This window comes from Zalophus californianus, chromosome 8 (genome assembly GCF_009762305.2).
Source record: "Zalophus californianus isolate mZalCal1 chromosome 8, mZalCal1.pri.v2, whole genome shotgun sequence".
NCBI classification, from domain to species: domain Eukaryota; kingdom Metazoa; phylum Chordata; class Mammalia; order Carnivora; family Otariidae; genus Zalophus; species Zalophus californianus.
This window is the reverse complement of record NC_045602.1, coordinates 138930012-138946428: the sequence shown is the minus strand read 5'-3', so window position 1 is coordinate 138946428 and position 16417 is coordinate 138930012. Positions and strand designations below refer to the sequence as shown.

Genomic DNA, 16417 nt, shown 5'->3' with positions numbered 1-16417 from the left:
GAAATGCCCGGGCTGAACACAAGGAAGCTACACAGTCCATGGGCACTGCCCGGCTGGCTCAGGAGGGGCGCGCGGCGCCTGAGCCGCCCCGACCGGGTCTGGAGCTCCTGAGGGCATTCAGCCGAGCTCACAAGCCCCAAGCTGCCCAGCCGAGCCCGATGGTGGAGTCTGGGCCCCTGCGACCCCCATGCGGCCTGTCAAGCCCCCTCCGCCCACCTGCGTCATGAACGGGGATGCGTTCTGTGGCCTGCATTTGCCGCCTCCGCGAGTATGTGCGGCCCCACACAGCCCTGCGCCACCTGTTGCGGGTGTGTGTCTGACTCGGAGCTCGCCGCGCGGCCCTTGCGCTCCTTACCGCCCTCATAGTAGTGCTGTGCGGGCTCCTCAAAGGACCGGTCGTAGCTCTGCTCCGTGTAGGATGACTGCTGGTAGGCGTAGTCGCCGTGTCCTGCAGGCAAACAGAGGCCACGTGCAGTCAGCGGAGGCCCAGACAGCCGTAAACTGAACGGGCAATGCTGTCGGCTCAGGAACGTCCAGACCTGGACCTGGATCCATTTTCCCTGCACTACGCCCACGAAGAAGCTTCCTACCACCTCCTGGCCTCCGTTCCTCCCTTTAAGATGCAAACCACCACCCTACTTGTGGGGTGAGCACGAGGAGTCCATCAGTCACGGAGTACGCAGGGAGGGTGTATCCAGTGCCCAACACATGACAAGCTCCGCCTGCACTGCCATCTGCTGTCGGCTCCCGGGGGGTCTGCTGGGGGGCTGCCGGCTCCCGGGGGGTCTGCTGGGGGGCGCCGTGCACCCTCAGGAGGACTTTGCCGCTGTTCCATGGGGGGGCAGCCCTGTGCTGGCCTCAGCGCCCCCCACCTCACATATGCTCCCTGGCTAGTGTCGCCCCCCTCCCCAAATCCCACCCATCCTCTATACCACCTCCACAAACCCTGAGACGATTTAAAATGACTGAAAGGTGAGCGTCGAAGGAAAACCATCTGCAGAGACTGAGCAGCAGCTACAAACAGCCAGCTCAGCTTTGTCCCCTTCCTGAAGGCGTTTCACAATGACGCTTGGGTCCCTCTTTTGAAACAGTTTTATGCACCTATTCATCCCAGCTGTAACCCCTACTGCCCTTTGGAAGGGAGGCGAGGAGCCTCAAGTCTGTGAGCAGCTGTGGCCTAAGCCAGAAGCTTCTCTTGGCAGAGACCAGCCCCGGCCCGCTGCCAGACCAGCCCTCACCCTCATCCCCAAACACACTCGGGTGCGGGGACTCTGGAGGCTGTGCTGGCAGAAGTCAGGGCGGCAGGTCTGAATGGCAGTGCGCGGAGAGCAGTGGTCAGTAGCCTCCGTGACCCTGCTGTTGCCCACCAGCGCGGGCGCGGGCCTCACCGTCAGGGTAGTACTGCTGGCTCATGGGCTCCGAGGCGGCCTGGCTGTGGCCATACTGCTCGCCACCGTAGTACTCCTCCTGGCCCAGGTACTGCTGGGACGACCCTGGGGGCAGGCAGCGCACATGGGACGTTAACTCAGGACATTCTTCTGTTTCAGGAGGACCCCCTCGACGCCCCCCCCCCCGGAAATTCTCTCCCACGTCCAGCCCTGGGTACCCTGGACTTGGTACTTACAAACACGACCGCCCCAGCCCCTACAGCGCCCGACTCCGCCCCCTACGGCGGCTCGAGCCTGGCCCGCCTCCAGGAGCAGCACTGGCTTTCAACCCTCCATGTTCCGTGAGCCCCATCTGGCTCCGGACCCCCAGTCTTCTCGTTCAATACTAAGGAATGTGCAGCTTCTCAGGGAGAACGGCACGGCACGGGCATTACCTTGCTGGGAGGGCCGATAGGGCGCCATGGGCCGCTGTCCCATCATGCTGCTTCCCTGGCCGCTCTGGCCCATCATGGCGATGGACGACTGGCCCTGGTAGTGCTGGCTCCCGCCCTGTGCCGAGTTGTAGTGGGACGAGGCTGCCTGCTGGTGCATCATGGACACTGGGCGACACGACAGACCCGAATAACCCCGAGAAGCTCCCCGGGTGGGCACCCGCACCCCTCACCCCAGACCCCGACGGCACCCTTCTCCCAGGCCTCCTCCGCGCACGGGAAAAACATGAGTCCTGTCCTCCCAAATCCCCAAGGCTGGTCCCGGAGGAGCGAGGCCTGGGCCCGCCCCCAAGACTTGGGCCTCTAAGGCTCTTGGTGGGCGGCCTCTGCCCCTTGGCCTGTCCAGTCGTGCCGCCCCTGCTCAGAACCCACTAGAGCAGCATTATCCGATGGGATGGGAGGAGAACCATATCAAAAAATAGAAGGAAACAGGTGAAATCTATTTTAGTAATATATTTTATTTGACTCATTATATCCAAAATATCCTCGTTTTCGGTATATAACTGATAGTAAAAATAAACGGAAGACATGCTGCGTGTTCTCCCTTTTCTGTATTAAGCCTTTGAACTCCGGTGCCTGACACTCTGGGACATCTCCATTTGGGCCCGATGCTACCTGGCGCTCAGCGCCCCGTGCCTGGCCCGCGGGGACCCCGTGCCCCAGCATCTGTGGTCCCGTACCCTGCCTATGCCGCCCCCCATCCTGGGTGAGCCTGGCTCTGTCCCCTCGGCAGAGCCTTCCCTGGAGCTGCCATAGGGAACAGTGGGAATCCCTCCAGAGCCAGACCCAGGGTCCGCAGCACTTCAGAAGCCCCTAGCACCTTGTACACAGCCTGCACACATTTCAGAGGGCCCCAGGGACCGTCCCGGGGTTGGGTAGGAGTCCTGGGGGCTGGGGGGGTGCCCTAGCGTGGACAGGGTGGTACCTGGGTTGGACTGCATGTTGATGTTGGCCCGTGACACGTAGTTGCCGATGGCGCCCTGGCCCTGCAGGGGCACGCTCTGCGAGGCGGGTCCCGAGTGGCTGTAGCCAGGCCCTGAGCCGTGGCCGCTGCCTGACATACTCATGGAGGTGGTGGGCAGCGTGCTCTGAGCTGTCTGCTGCATGGATACGTGGTTTGGACCTGCCAGGAGCACAAGGAGGGCCTTGACTCCATGGAAGACCAGCCTTGTTGCTAGATATCCCGAGTTCCTTCACGTGATCGTGGGGAGGGAGGCTAACCCATGGTCAACAGCACCACAAATGAAGTAAACGAGTAAGTGATGAACAAAGAAACAAGCACACATGCCGACCATGTAGAGGTCTCGCCCGTTCGCTATCCCACCGGCTACTGATAGTTCTCACTCCAAAGGTAACCTTTCTGTTCTTGTTTAAAAAATCCACATGGAACCCCACACGTCGATTTGAGGTGGCCATAATTGGGCCGTGTCAAAGCAGAGTAGAGGATCTAGAGTGCTTTATTCCCTTTGCACGTTACCCCCCGCCCCGTGCTCGGGCGCCCGGGCATGGCAGCTGACCAGCAGCCAGGACCTCTGGGAGGAGAGAGGTCCCACACTTAGCTCTGCAGGGCATGGGGTACCCTGCTGAGACAGCCAGTCACCTGGAAGCCTGAGTGGGTGACACGCTGCCAGGAACCAACCCCCACCCCAAAGGGCTCAGGGCTACTCACCGTTACCGATCTGGCCCTGCATGAGGGAGGACGGGGGCAGGCCCGTGCCAATGGCATCGCTGAGGCTGCCCTGGGAGTGTAGGCCCTGGCTGGAGCCGCTCTGGGACAGCGCTCCGGGGCCCAGGTTCATGTTCTGGGTTGGCGGCTACAGGCAACAGGGAGGCAACAGGGAGGATGGTTAACCCAGAGAACAACCGCCTGAAGCCCTCCAGGGGTTTGGCAGCCCACGAGATCTACCCCTCCACTTCATGGCCGCTTGGCAAAGGTCTCTAATCCCCTGCTGCTCTCACATTTGATCAGATGACTGTGGATGACTAGGCCCAAACATCTCAGACCAAGGACACGATACACCAAGCATTCTTGTGTGAACGTTCAGAACTTAAATCAACACAAACTTGGAGATTCAAAGATAGGTCCTCTTTATTGGGGCTACAGGGAGCCACCTTGCCAGCCCACCAGACCGCATCTACCTCATCTCACTCCACAGCCCTGCCCCTCCCCCTTGGCCTCAGCTGGCCAGGGTTCTGTGTGTCCCGCATCCACACCACCCCACGCCCAAGGGCCTTTGCACTGACTGCCCTGTGTCTTAGCATTGGCATATTCCCATTGCTCCTCATCTCCATGTGCCCTGCCAGCTGCTGCAAGCCCAACTCTGATCAGGATGTGGAGGGTGACGGGACTGAGTGACCCCTGCACCCTCATCTCCTAGATCCAGACCAAACAGCAGCTCCGACGTGTTGGACACATATGCTGCCTAGACCCGGCTGAGAAAACAAAGTTCCCCCCAGGATCCACTGGTATCTCTAGGGTGAGGAGTCGCAATTTCATAGCCAATCAAGTTGGTTTAACGATTTTATCAGCAAAACACTTCCTGTCACTTATGCTGTCACTTTCCAGGGGACTTGGGGGCATCGAGGGATAAGCTGTTCCCGGTGACAGGTCTGTCCTGAAACCTCCGTGTCCACCACGGTCAACGCGGGCCGGGCCCTCTTGGGGCTGTGCCTTCCTATTCTCCAGGCAGGAGGCAGCCACTGCCGGACCTTGCCTTTGCAGCAATTTGATTTGGGGAAAATGGATTTAAAAAAGTTAGACACTAAACCATTTACACTGACACTGAAAGTATCCCTGCACTGGGTACAGTTTTGCTGCTAAATCAGAGCAGTATACGTTCCTGGGCCACCACCGTTCCAATCGCTCACAGGGCCCGTGATAAAGAGCGAGAATCCCCTGCGCCACTTCCTGTCCTCCTGAGACCCGCCTCCCACCATTTCTAGGTTTGGCTCCTCGGGGTCACCTCCCTTTGCTAAAGAAACTGATGTCACGATTCTGACCAGTGCACTTCAGACTCTGTCTGACTGGCCTCCCGCCCCCTTCCCATGCCTCTGTTACTTGGTTACTCCAGGTAACGCGCTCAGACATCTGCTCCCCGAACTGGCAGTCTGAGGCCGTGCCTGACTGTGCTGGGCAAGGGTGGGGCCCACTGTCCCCCGTGTGTGGGCACTCACGGCGGGGAGCAGGGACTGCATGTTCTGGTTGGAGTCCGCGATCGTGGCCAGGTAGACCAGGTTCCGGTGCAGGATCTGCTGGTACCTGCAGTTCGGGGGCACACGGTGAGGCAGAGGAGGCTGCAGGCCCATCCGACAACGTTCACCCAGGGCAGCCTGGCCTTGCAGCCAAGCCCCCGGGGGATGTGGACCCCCGACAATGCCCAGGGACAGGGCAAGCAAGAGTGCTCTGTGGTCCAGGACAGGGCCAGGCAGGGAACAGGGTCCAGCCTGAGTCCTGAGCGGGATCCTGTCTGATGACAACACGCTGAAAGACCCCAAGGTGGTGGCCAAGGGAGAGGTGTCAGCAGACCTGTTCAGAGGATGGGAGTGGGGGGGGGGCAGAAGGCACGAGGAGGCACGAGGAGGCACGAGGAGGCCCAAGACAGAGACTGAGGGAGACACAGGAAGGGCTACCAGAGAACGAGGCCTCCTCCATCGGACCCTGACACCAGGCGGACTCGGAACCTCCGCACCCCTGAAGAGGTTTCCCCAAACAGGCCGGGGGGTGGGGTGGGGACAGCCCCCAGGCACGTGGTGGCTGCTCACACGCGTCACACCTCTGGGGGCCTCAGACAGCTGGCTCATGCCCCTACTCTGCATCCAGCCCTGGGGCGGGGGTCACACAAGGTCCCACCCGGAGGAGCTCACTGTGCCCCGGCGTGTCCACCAGTGGTACCCTCTCCTCCCACACTTTCATGTCCCTCCAAACCTTCTCCCCCTCCTTGGGGAGCCATCCTCTGAGGGTGACGTCCATAGCCCGACGGCCACTTACTGGGTGCACTCGGCCGTCTTGCCCTTGCTCTGGTAGTCCAGGATACACTGTATCAGGTGGTGGTTCTCATCCAGCATCTGAAGGGGAAGCAGACGTGAACACAGGATACAGATGTGTCTGCGGTGTCCAGCCGGGGGCCGGGGGGTTACAACGGGGCGCCTGCCGGAGTCACTCCATCAGGTGCGCAATGGTAACTGTCACCAGCGTGCAGGTGTTCTAGAGAGAGAACGCTAACCCTTCCATATCGCCCTGGCCAGCAGGACCGAACATTTCCCACACCCTGGTGCTAAGCATGGCCTCCCACGTGTCAGGGTCCGTCCCCCCCACAAACCCAGGGGCAGGTTCCAGGTTCTCTCACGCAGCAGAGGAAAACCCACAGCCCACAGGACTCCCCATTGTCTAGGGCCCTGACCACAGTGCATTTGCCAGCTACGGTGGGCCCTGGAGCGCTAAGTTCCTGTCTGGAGAGCCCCACATCATGGCCACACAAGCAGTCCCTCCTGAGAGAGGCCGCTCACAGCCCCGCAGAGCATCACAAAGACCCAAAAGAGCCGGCTTTTCAGGCTGGCCACCTGGCGGGCAGCCCCTGCGATGGCCTGGGGACACCCAGGAGGACATGAGGAAGAAGTACGAGAGGGAGGAGGGCCTAACGGGAGGAGCGGAAGCACAGTAGGGCTGCGCCGGCGGAGGTGGGGGGTAGGACCAGGCAGCCCTGGGCAGCCCACCCTGGCGGCCCGGGGTCTGGTCAGCACTCAGGACTAGGGAGGGCACAGTGCACACCCTTCTCCACCCGGCTGTGAAGAGAAGATTCGGCTCAGTCACCACCTGTGCATGCAACCAGCTTCTGCCCTCTGCAAGGAGAGGCAGAACTGGGCCCAAGGCAAACGCTGCTTTCCACAAAGAGGTCTTTATTCAGAAACTTGTGCTAAAAGAAAAATCTATGCGTTCTGCCCTCCACAAATTGTGCCTGGTCCCCGCGGTGCAGGTGCTTCTGGGCAAGCTCAGCTCTGCAGGCCCCTGAGTGAGAGGAGGGGCCCACCTGCTTACCACCCGCTCGAGGGGCACCTACCCTTCCTCCCTGGGCACCGTCAGCCCCTCACTGCCCTCTGACCTCAGAGTCCTGCTCCTACAGAGCTTGGGGCCCAAACCTGTCCATGGAGGGGAGACCAAGGCGCAGAGGGCCTGGCCCCACCCTGCTGCAAGGCCAAGTCCATCCTGAGGCCCTGCAAGCGACCTGTGCGACCCCGGGGTCGGTCTCTCTCGCTGTTTTAAGTTAGAGCTCTGTCCTGTCCCCACTGCAGAGAGCATGGGGGTCAGTGACTCCCCCCCGGCTGAGGAGCCTGCCCAGATGGGAGGACCGGAGGGTGGCACCGTGGGCCCAGCGGCCACCTGTGGGCAGGTTCAGGGGGGACTGACCGCAAAAGGGCACGTTACGACTCTTGGCCCAGATTAAGGGAAACAACCATGAAAGACCCTCCTTTTCCTCTAAAAGCACCCTTATAAGGCTTCAGCTTCCCTGACAGAAATTCCTGGGCAGGAATTTGCTTCCAAGGACACACACCGCTGACCTGAAATGTTTTATGCTCAGGATGCTCACTTCAGCATCATTCTTAACACTCAAACATGGGGAGAAGCTAAATGGTGAATGACAGTGTCACTTACACAAACTGGGGCCAAACCAGCCATCGTAAACGTTCCTACAGTTTTTATAAGCATGAGGAAACATTCTACCGTAAGGGTGAGAAGAGGAAAAAGCAAGGGACAGGGCACGATCTCCATTAAGTTAAAAACACTCAGGAACAGAGGCCAGGCCAAGGTGGGTGAAAGACAGCGGACTGGATGCCCTGACCTCTGAACCCTGGCGACCCCTGTGAGTAAGGGACAAAATAGGGCTGCGAACAGAGAAGGGCTGAGGCAGCAGTGCCAGCAGCAGGGTTCCAGAACTGGAGGACAGCAAACAAGTGAGAAGTGAATGAGCAGACCAGACCCCAGGGCGCCAGCTGTGAGACAGCCACATGGGAACCCAGAGGCTGGCAGGAGGCCGACAAGAATAGGTATGAGGCAGGGCCAAGGTACTGAAGGCCAGAGAGTGCCCCCAGTGACACCACAGACCAACCCTGAGCATGTGAGCCCTGCCCCGGGCCAGGCCCTCAACGAGAAGTGCTCCTGGGAAGCCTGCGATCTAGACAAGCCAAGGACACAGAGGGCTTACCTGGGGGAGATGAAGACCATGCCAGAAAGAAACTTACAAAAAGAAGAAGAAAGAAGCGCACAAATATTATTAATGTCCCCAGAAGCAAAAAAGATTATGACGTTAGTAAAAGACACTATTAAACACAACAGAGATAGAACAAAACAGAGCTCTGGGTTATTTCTATAGTCACCAGAACAAAAAACAATCAATGGACGGCTTGGAACATAAAGTTGAGGAAAACTCCTAGAAAGCAAATTAAAAAAACTAAAGTAAAAAACAGAAAAGGCAATAAAATTAGAAAAACAATCCAAGTGGCAAGAAACAATTCTTCCCGGACATCCAGAAAGAGAACACAGAGAAAAATCTGCAATGTGTTTTCTCAGAACTGAAGGATATGAATTTCCAGATTAGAATGTTCTCCGAGGGGCCAGCTTTGCCAGAAACATTGAGGACAAAGAGATCCTAACAAAGAATGTACTGAGAAACCATGGCATTGAGCTCCTCCACACAGGCCAGAAGTTGGCAAATGGTGGAGGAGCAATAGCCTGATCTGGAGGGGAGGCTTCCTGAGGAGACATGACCAATCCCGAGTGAGACTTTCTGAGGAGAAATTACCTATCCTGAGGTGTGTGTGTGTATGTGGGGTCTTCCTGGAGAGATGACCAATCCCGAGTGAGACTTTCTGAGAAGGGATGACCTGATCTCAAGAGGAGGCTTCCTGAGGAGATGGCCAATCCTGAGTGAGACTTCCTGAAGAGAAATGACTGATCCTGAGCAAGACTTTCTGAGAGATGACCGATCCCGAGGGGGGCCTTCCTGAGGAGACATGACTAATCTTGTGCAAGACTTTCTGAGGAGGGATGACTCAATCCAGAGGGGAGGCTTCCGGAGGAGACATGACCAATCCCGAGTAAGACTTTTTGAGGAGAGATGACCCGATCTCAAGGGGAGGGTTCCTGAGGAGATGGCCAATCCTGAGCGAGACTTCCTGAGGAAAAATGACTGATCCTGAGGGGAGGCTTCCTGAGAAGATATGACTGACCCCGAGCAAGACTTTCTGAGGAAAGATGACCAATCCCGAGGGGGACCTTCCTGAGGAGACATGACCAGTCCCAAACAAGACTTTCTGAGAAGGCATGACCCGATCCTGAGAGGAGGTTTCCTGAGGCGAGAGAACCAATCCTGAGCGAGACTTCCTGAGGAGAAATTACCTATCCTGAGGTATGTGTGTGTGTGTGTGGGGGGGGGGTGTCCTCCTGAAGAGAGATGACCAATCCTGAGCGAGACTTTCTGAGGAGGGATGACCCGATCTCAAGGGGCAGCTTCCTGAGGAGTTGGCCAATCTTGAGCAAGACTTTCTGAGGAGGGATAACCTGATCCTGAGGGGAGGCTTCCTGAGGAGAGATGACCCATCCTGAGCGAGGCTTCCTGAGACATGACCAATCCTGAGTAAGACTTTCTGAGGAGATATGACCAATCCTGAGGGGAGGTTTCCTGAAGAGAGATGACCCATCCTGAGGGGAGGCTTCCCGAGGAGAGAGAACCAATCCTGAGCCAAGACTTCCTGAGGAGAAATTACCTATCCTTAGGTATGTGTGGGTGGGTGGGGGGTCTTCCTGAAGAGAGATGACCAATCCTGAACGAGACTTTCTGAGGAGGGATGACCTGATCTCAAGAGGAGGCTTCCTGAGGAGATGGCCAATCCTGAGCAAGACTTTCTGAGGAGGGATGACCTGATCCTGAGGAGAGGCTTCCTGAGGAGAGATGACCAATCCTGAGTAAGACTTTCTGAGGAAAGATGACCAATCCTGAGGGGAGGCTTCTTGAGAAGAGATAACCAATCTGGAGCAAGACTTCCTGAGGAGAAATTACCTATCCTGAGATGTGTGTGTGTGGGGGGGGGGTCTTCCTGAAGAGAGATGACCAATCCTGAGCGAGACTTTCTGAGGAGGGATGACCTGATCCTGAGCAAAACTTTCTGAGGAGAGATGACCAATCCCGAGGAGGGCCTTCCTGAGGAGACATGACCAATCCCGAGTAAGACTTTCTGAGGAGAGATGACCAGTCCTGAGGAGAGGCTTCCTGAAGAGAGATGACCAATACTGAGGGGAGGCTTCCTGAGAAGACATAACCAATTCTGAGCAAGGCTTCCTGAGGAGATGGCCAATCCTGAGCGAGACTTCCTGAGGAGAAATGACTGATCCCAAGGGGAGGCTTCCTGAGGAGAGATGACCGATCCTGAGCAATACTTTCTGAGGAGAGAGGACTGATCCCAAGGGGGACCCTCCTAAAGAGACATGACCAATCCCAAGCAAGACTTTCTGAGGAGGGATGACCTGATCCAGAAGCAAGGCTTCCTAAGGAAAGATGACCAATCCCGAGGGGAAGGGGGGCCTTCTGAGGAGAGATGACCCAAGAGCTTGGTAACACCATCTGGAGGAGCCAGAGGTCAACATCGAGTTATGACTGATGAGTGGTGGTGAGAGGTCCTCGTCTGAGTGCCTCTCTCATTTCTGCCCCTCTGGTCTTCCCACCCAAAGCCACCAGGGTGAGCCAGCCTCTGCTCCTTTTTGGACATATGACTCCCTCCTCCCTACAGGTGGAGCAGTTTCTTCCTTCTGGTCTACGTTGGTCCCTTTCTGCTCTGACATCTTGGAGATTCTTCTATATCAGCATATAAAATTCTACCTCATTGTCCCCAAAGCTCCCAAGTTTCCTAAGAATCCCACATGGGATTCACTTGGGCTCAGACCTTCTGCTGCTACAAACAGGGCCACAATGCTTGCCTCCCACGACATGCGGTGGATGGACGCACGAGGGAAGTTCCTAGGAGCGGGCTGAGGTGTAAGAGGGAAGAACCCTGGCTAACCGGATAGCTGGTTAAGCATCACCAGGTGGCTGAACCAGCACTTGGCACTTCTGCTGCCTCTTCCCACTCCATCTCAGGGCAGCTACATTGCTCATGGATCAGGGCTCCCAGTCTACCCTCCTAGCACACAGGCAGCCACCAGGGAATACATGAGAGGTCAGCAAGTGGTGTCAGACTCGACTGAGGAAAGCCAATGGGACCCAACTGCAGAATACATGAATTAGGTGTGTGGGTTTAAAAAACAAAACAAAACACAAAGCCCACATGCAAAGTGTCCTTGGGAGAAGCCGGCCCCTGCCTTGTGTTCCTAGCTCTGTGTTTGACGCACACGTCCAATTGCCAAAAATTCTAAAGGCACAGTAAAACACGCCTAACATTAATGCAACAGCAAACGCACTTTTATCTTCCTTAGGGCACGCAGGAGTCCCTTCCTGTCTTCAGGGCTGGAAGCGCTTACAAATGCCCATCACAGGCAGCAAGACCACTTGGCTTCTGTGAGAGCTTCCATGCGGAAGGAAGAGGTGTGTGTTCTCTCAAATGCGCGATGTTCGCTCGGGTCTTGCGCATGCAGCAGCCACATGCTCTTCTCGGTACGACCCTGGACTTGCCATGGTTACCTGCCCTCTGGGATGGACCTCTCACATCCTTTTCAGAATGCCACTGATAAATTCTGGTCAAGTGTCTGCTCAAAAGGCTGAAGACCCTCAGTTAGGATGCCAACCGCCTTCCTGTGCCAGGTCACCTTACTTAGCCAAAAGCACAGCCTGTGAGGAACTCACAACATCATCCACATATAAAGTGAGGAAACTGAGGCACAGAAAGGTTAAGCCCGGGTATCTATCAGGTGAGGAAGAATTTGAGTCCAGGAGGCTCCCCTGACCCCTGCAGCTCCACAGGGTCCCATCCTCACCCTCAACCCAAGGGCCTACTGTTCCCCCACCTCCCAGCAACCTCTAGCTGAAAAGGAACAGAAACATCCATCAAAGCTGTGAGTTCTACACAGGAAACATGTTGGCCAAGTGGAACGGGACTGAGTTACAGGAGCCCTCTCTGCACCAACATCCAGCACCTTCTCCCTGGAGCTTTTGACGTGTCACGGTTCACGTGGCAGGGTGAGCAGTGAGGATGCACACTGCAGATGAGGCAGGAAGGACTGGCCTGACCCCTCTACAGGTCCTGCAGGACTTGGGGACATCAGTGCCGGGCCGCCCCAACTCCCGCACCTGTGGACCTGGGGGTGCCAGTTCCTTGTTCACAGCCTGGGGATCCCAGGACCGCTGCCCTCTGACCCCCGAGCGCGCAGGGCAGGTGCTCAGGCCCGGACCCGCTGGCTGGGGAACAGGTTAGGGGCAGAGGGCCAGGGCCACGAGAATGCCAGTGGGGACCACCCGTTAGTGTCACGCGGCAAACCCCGGCTGCCGCCCCCTCCCTCTGTCTGGAAGCTGCAAACACAGCTACTGTGAGGCAAACCAATGCATGCTGGCGGCGGCGACCACTGCACTTCCCTCAAATGCTTCCTCAGCCTCCAGGCCTGAGGGGCTCTGTGGGGCCCAGGCAGCAGGCAGGGCAAACGCTGTCTCTGGAGGAGCACGGGGCAGGGGGGCTCGTTGCCATGCTTTACAGGCAGAGAACACGGGCCTGTTCCCTTCTTGGGAATGTGCTTCCTTACGCTTCCCCCACAGGGGCTGACTCAGGGCATCATGGAGCAGCACCCTCACACAAAGCCAACCAACAGCACCCCAGGCCCTGGCTCCCGCCCGCCCCAGGGCTGTGCTCCGACCCACACCACCCCCTCCTGTCCCTGAGGATGGGAAAACAGGTCTGGTGGTTCCCTTGATCGGGGCTCTGCTCAGTGGGGAGAAGGCTTTCAGTGACAGCTGCCTAGGACAATTAGCCAAGGCGGGGCTTGGCATCCACAAGCCATTTGCAGTTGGGCAACAGGTAATGTTAAAAATGGCCAGTTTACCATCTTTACCAACTTAGCCCCCATTCTTTAAGACAAATTCCAGGTCTGAGAGAGCATATGGCAACCACACCCAACCTAGATGGCCATCCCTCACCTCTGTGCCCCCGACCCCCCAGCCCTGGAGGACAAAGGGGCCCCTGACTCAGACCCCAGGCATGGCACCTGCCCTCGCGGGTCTCACTTTCCTAGACTGGACCTGCACTGGCAGACAGCCCAGGTGCCCAAATGTCTACCAGCTCCACCCCACTCCCACAGCGCCTGTCTCCCCGCTGCACAGCGTGCTGGGGGCACTGACACGAGACGCTGTGCCCACCCTCTAGCCAAGAAAACGGATTAAGAAAAGCAACACAAGCAGTAACAATAAAACTTACATTTATTAAGCAACCACGTGTGCCAAGCAACAAGGAGGGGTCTGCATACCAGCCAAGCCCCGGTGTGCAGGGCCTCCTCCGGTGTGCCCAAGCCCAGCCACATGGCCCACAGAGATGACCACAATCCCACCCCCTCCTGCGGCAGTGGGGGCACAGCTCTGGCCAGCGGGGAATCCCTGGTCCCCAACCAGGGGAGAGTGGCCAGGGCGGCTCCCAGCCTGCAGGCCACCTAGCCGGGTACAGGGACCAGTGGAGTTTGCTGGGATACACCGCCCATCTCCACCTCAGGGGCCCTGGCAAAGTCACATTCCCTGTGGTTCTCACAGAAGGGCAGTTCTGCCTACGTCTCCCATGCACCGAAACGGTGTTTGCTCACTATGAGAGAAACCACGTCGGCACACAGCCCCAGCTCCCCAAAGCAGGCTGGCTCTCCCAGCCCTTCCCGTTTTGGTCCCGTGATCTGCTCCATGCAGACCACCGGTGAGACCACCCTTAACTCCTTCAATCTTCCATACCCTTCTACGCAGGCCACGTGTGGAACCACCTGCAATTCCCTCGATCTTCTAGACCCTTCCTACCCTTGCACCTTGGTTTTCCTTCTCTAGAACACCCCTACCCCACACGCTCTCTGTTATGGGTTACATTGTGTTTCTCAAGATATCATGTTCCGGTCTTAATCCCCAGTACCTGCGAATGTGGCCTTATTTGGAGATAATGGTCTTTGCAGATATGATCAAGTTAAGGTGAGATCAGACTGAAGAAAAGTGGGCCCTAAACACTCTGACTAGCAACCTTGAGAAAAGAGGAGAAATTTGGACACAGAGGAGACCACCACATGAAGACCAAAGCAGAGATGGGGGTGATGCGTCTACAAGCCAGGAGCACCAGGAGCTCAGAGAAAAAATATATAGCAGATCCTCCCTGAGAGCCCCAGAAAGTCACCAACCCCGCCAACACCTTAATTTTGGACATCTGGCCTCCATGCTGTGAGAAAATAAATTTCTGCTGTTTTAAACCACCAAGTTTACTGTGACATTATGGCAGCCATAGAAAACGCACACATCTGCCTTTCCCAGACGCTTCCACTGACAAGACCACTATCGTAGATGCTCTGGTACATACTGAGCACCAACTGTGCCAGGCATTGTGCCAGGAAAAGCATGCAACAAAGCATAAGTCAGTGACTTGCAAACTTAGGAGCCCAGGCAATTTGTCAAAATGCGACACTCGTCACATTACTGTCAAAAGAGCATGAGGGAGGGAACACCTGAGTGGACCTTAAAGGCTGAGGAGACAAACTTCTGCTCAAATACACCCTAAGGACAAGTTGTATACTTCCCGCTGTCACTACCAAGCTAGCTCCCAAGGAACCCCTGGTTTCTCTCAACCCTCTAAGCATGAGTGTAAGACATGGACCTCTGAGCACCCCCTAGACTGCCAACAAGAGCCCTGGCTACATCCACGCGCTGCCAACACACCAAGGCAAATACAGGGACTGCTAACCCCATCAGGTCAAATCAGATGAGCGCCTGAACCGAAGACCCATTTTCAATGGTCGGCAGGTTTCCCTCTTTCTGACCTGTTGTCTGGGAGCAGTGCTCTGACACACACACTTCTGCTTGGAGACTTTGGAGAGTGATCCTAGAGGGTGAGTGCAAAGTACAAATAACTAAATGACTGTTAGACCAAAGGTAGCTTCGGGAACAGTCACTGTGCTCATCACACTGAGCTCCAAAAAGCCAAGGTGCCAGGGGACCCCCTTGGATTGCCAAAGTGTGCCTCTGAGCCGGATCGCCTGACCCTCTGCCTAGCCAAGCATTCCCGGATCAAAAGTCTTGGCTCCAGAAGACCACTGGGCTTGTCTCCCGGCAAAGCACTTAGCTTCGCTATATCTCAGTTTCCTTGTCTGTAAACCAGAGATGATGGTAACTGCCACAAAAAATTAAATGAGTTGAGATCTGCAAAGCCCTTGAGCAGTGCCGTGTGCAGAGCACACCACTTAAGAGTTCGCTAAGCAGAAAACATGGTTCACTTCTCCGTCTATGTTTCTGCCTCTTAGGTCCTCTCTTCACGGTTTACAGCTTACTGAGGTTCATTGTTAAATACCAACCGCACCAAACGTAGTCTCCAAACAGAGAAGAGACTGAGGACAAAGTACACAAGGTCCTAGCGGGCCCTTAAGGAAGGGGGGCCCGCGGTCATCAAGGTGACCCCCCTGGGGGGGGAGAAGCTAGTGAGAACCAGGGCGCATCGCGACCCAACAATCCGGAGGGCGAAGGAGAAATCAGGGCAGCTACCAAAGACGATGGGAAAATTCAAACGGGAATGGCTAACACCAATTTCCTTCTGAACTTGTCTTCTACGGAGAAACAGAAAAAATTTAAAATCTCGACTTGAAAGCGTCAGGCTCTTGTGAAAGATGCCCCCACACCCCTGTGAGAGTTATCTCGGGAGAGCCACAAGGCCAAACTTACAGGACGCGGGGAAAGGCTGTAAAGCGAATCGGTAAAGTTTCTGTTAGGTGAGGAGGCTGGCCGGGGTGTCACGCTGAAAAACAATTTGACACGCACGTGAGGGCCGCCAAGCGTGGCCGGCAGGTCGACCCCGGGGCGCCGCGCGCTCCGGGAAGGGCTCGGGGGCCGCCGACTCGGCGGCCCCCGCACGCCCCCGCGGGGGCCTCGCAGGTCCGGGCCCCTCGGCCCGGCGGCGGGCACTCCGGGGTCCTCCCCCCGCCACCCCGAGCGCCCGGGCCCCCCGCCGCCAGCCAGGCGGGCCCCGGGCCCGGGCCCCCGGCGAGCGGGCGCGGGCGGCGGGGGGCCCGGCGGGGTCGCGGTCGTCGGCTGCGCCCCGGCTTTGTTCGCGCCCCGCGCCCACCCCGCGCCCCCCGGCCCCGCACGCCCCGGCCCCGCGCGCCCGCCCCGGCCCACCTTCTGGATGGTCTGCTGCGTGACCTCCCCTTTGCCTCGCGGCCGGGCGGACGCGAAAGCCACCGACATGGTCGCACGCGGGATCAGCCCGAGATCCTCGGGGCTTCTGCTCCGGCGGCGCTCGGCGGCCCCGGGCGCTCATTCTCCGCAGTCGCGAGGCGGGGGGGGGGGGGGCTGGGGGGCGGGGCAGGAGGCGCGGGGGGCGCCGCGTCGTGGGCTCGCC

The 16417-nt window shown here is 57.5% G+C and overlaps 1 protein-coding gene across 4 annotated transcripts in view; it reads right to left on the bottom strand.

The window, feature by feature from the left end:
* The window catches only part of SS18L1 (SS18L1 subunit of BAF chromatin remodeling complex), a 29140-nt gene extending 12804 nt beyond the window's left edge, over positions 1–16336 (bottom strand). For 3 of the 4 annotated variants that reach the window (XR_003524652.2, XM_027622159.1, XM_027622160.2), the window contains exons 1-8: positions 16195–16336; positions 5868–5944; positions 5054–5138; positions 3549–3693; positions 2805–3002; positions 1823–1987; positions 1389–1493; positions 356–448 (exon numbers count right to left, since the gene is read on the bottom strand). Coding sequence is in view for 3 of the 4 variants with exons in the window: in XM_027622159.1 (XP_027477960.1) it covers positions 356–448; positions 1389–1493; positions 1823–1987; positions 2805–3002; positions 3549–3693; positions 5054–5138; positions 5868–5944; positions 16195–16263 (937 nt within the window). In the remaining variant the exon portion in view is untranslated. Of the gene's footprint in view, positions 1–355; positions 449–1388; positions 1494–1822; positions 1988–2804; positions 3003–3548; positions 3694–5053; positions 5139–5867; positions 5945–15741; positions 15815–16194 lie in introns of all 4 variants that reach the window. The other variant, XM_027622161.1, reaches the window with a different exon arrangement.
* Between the last annotated feature and the right edge of the window lie 81 nt (positions 16337–16417).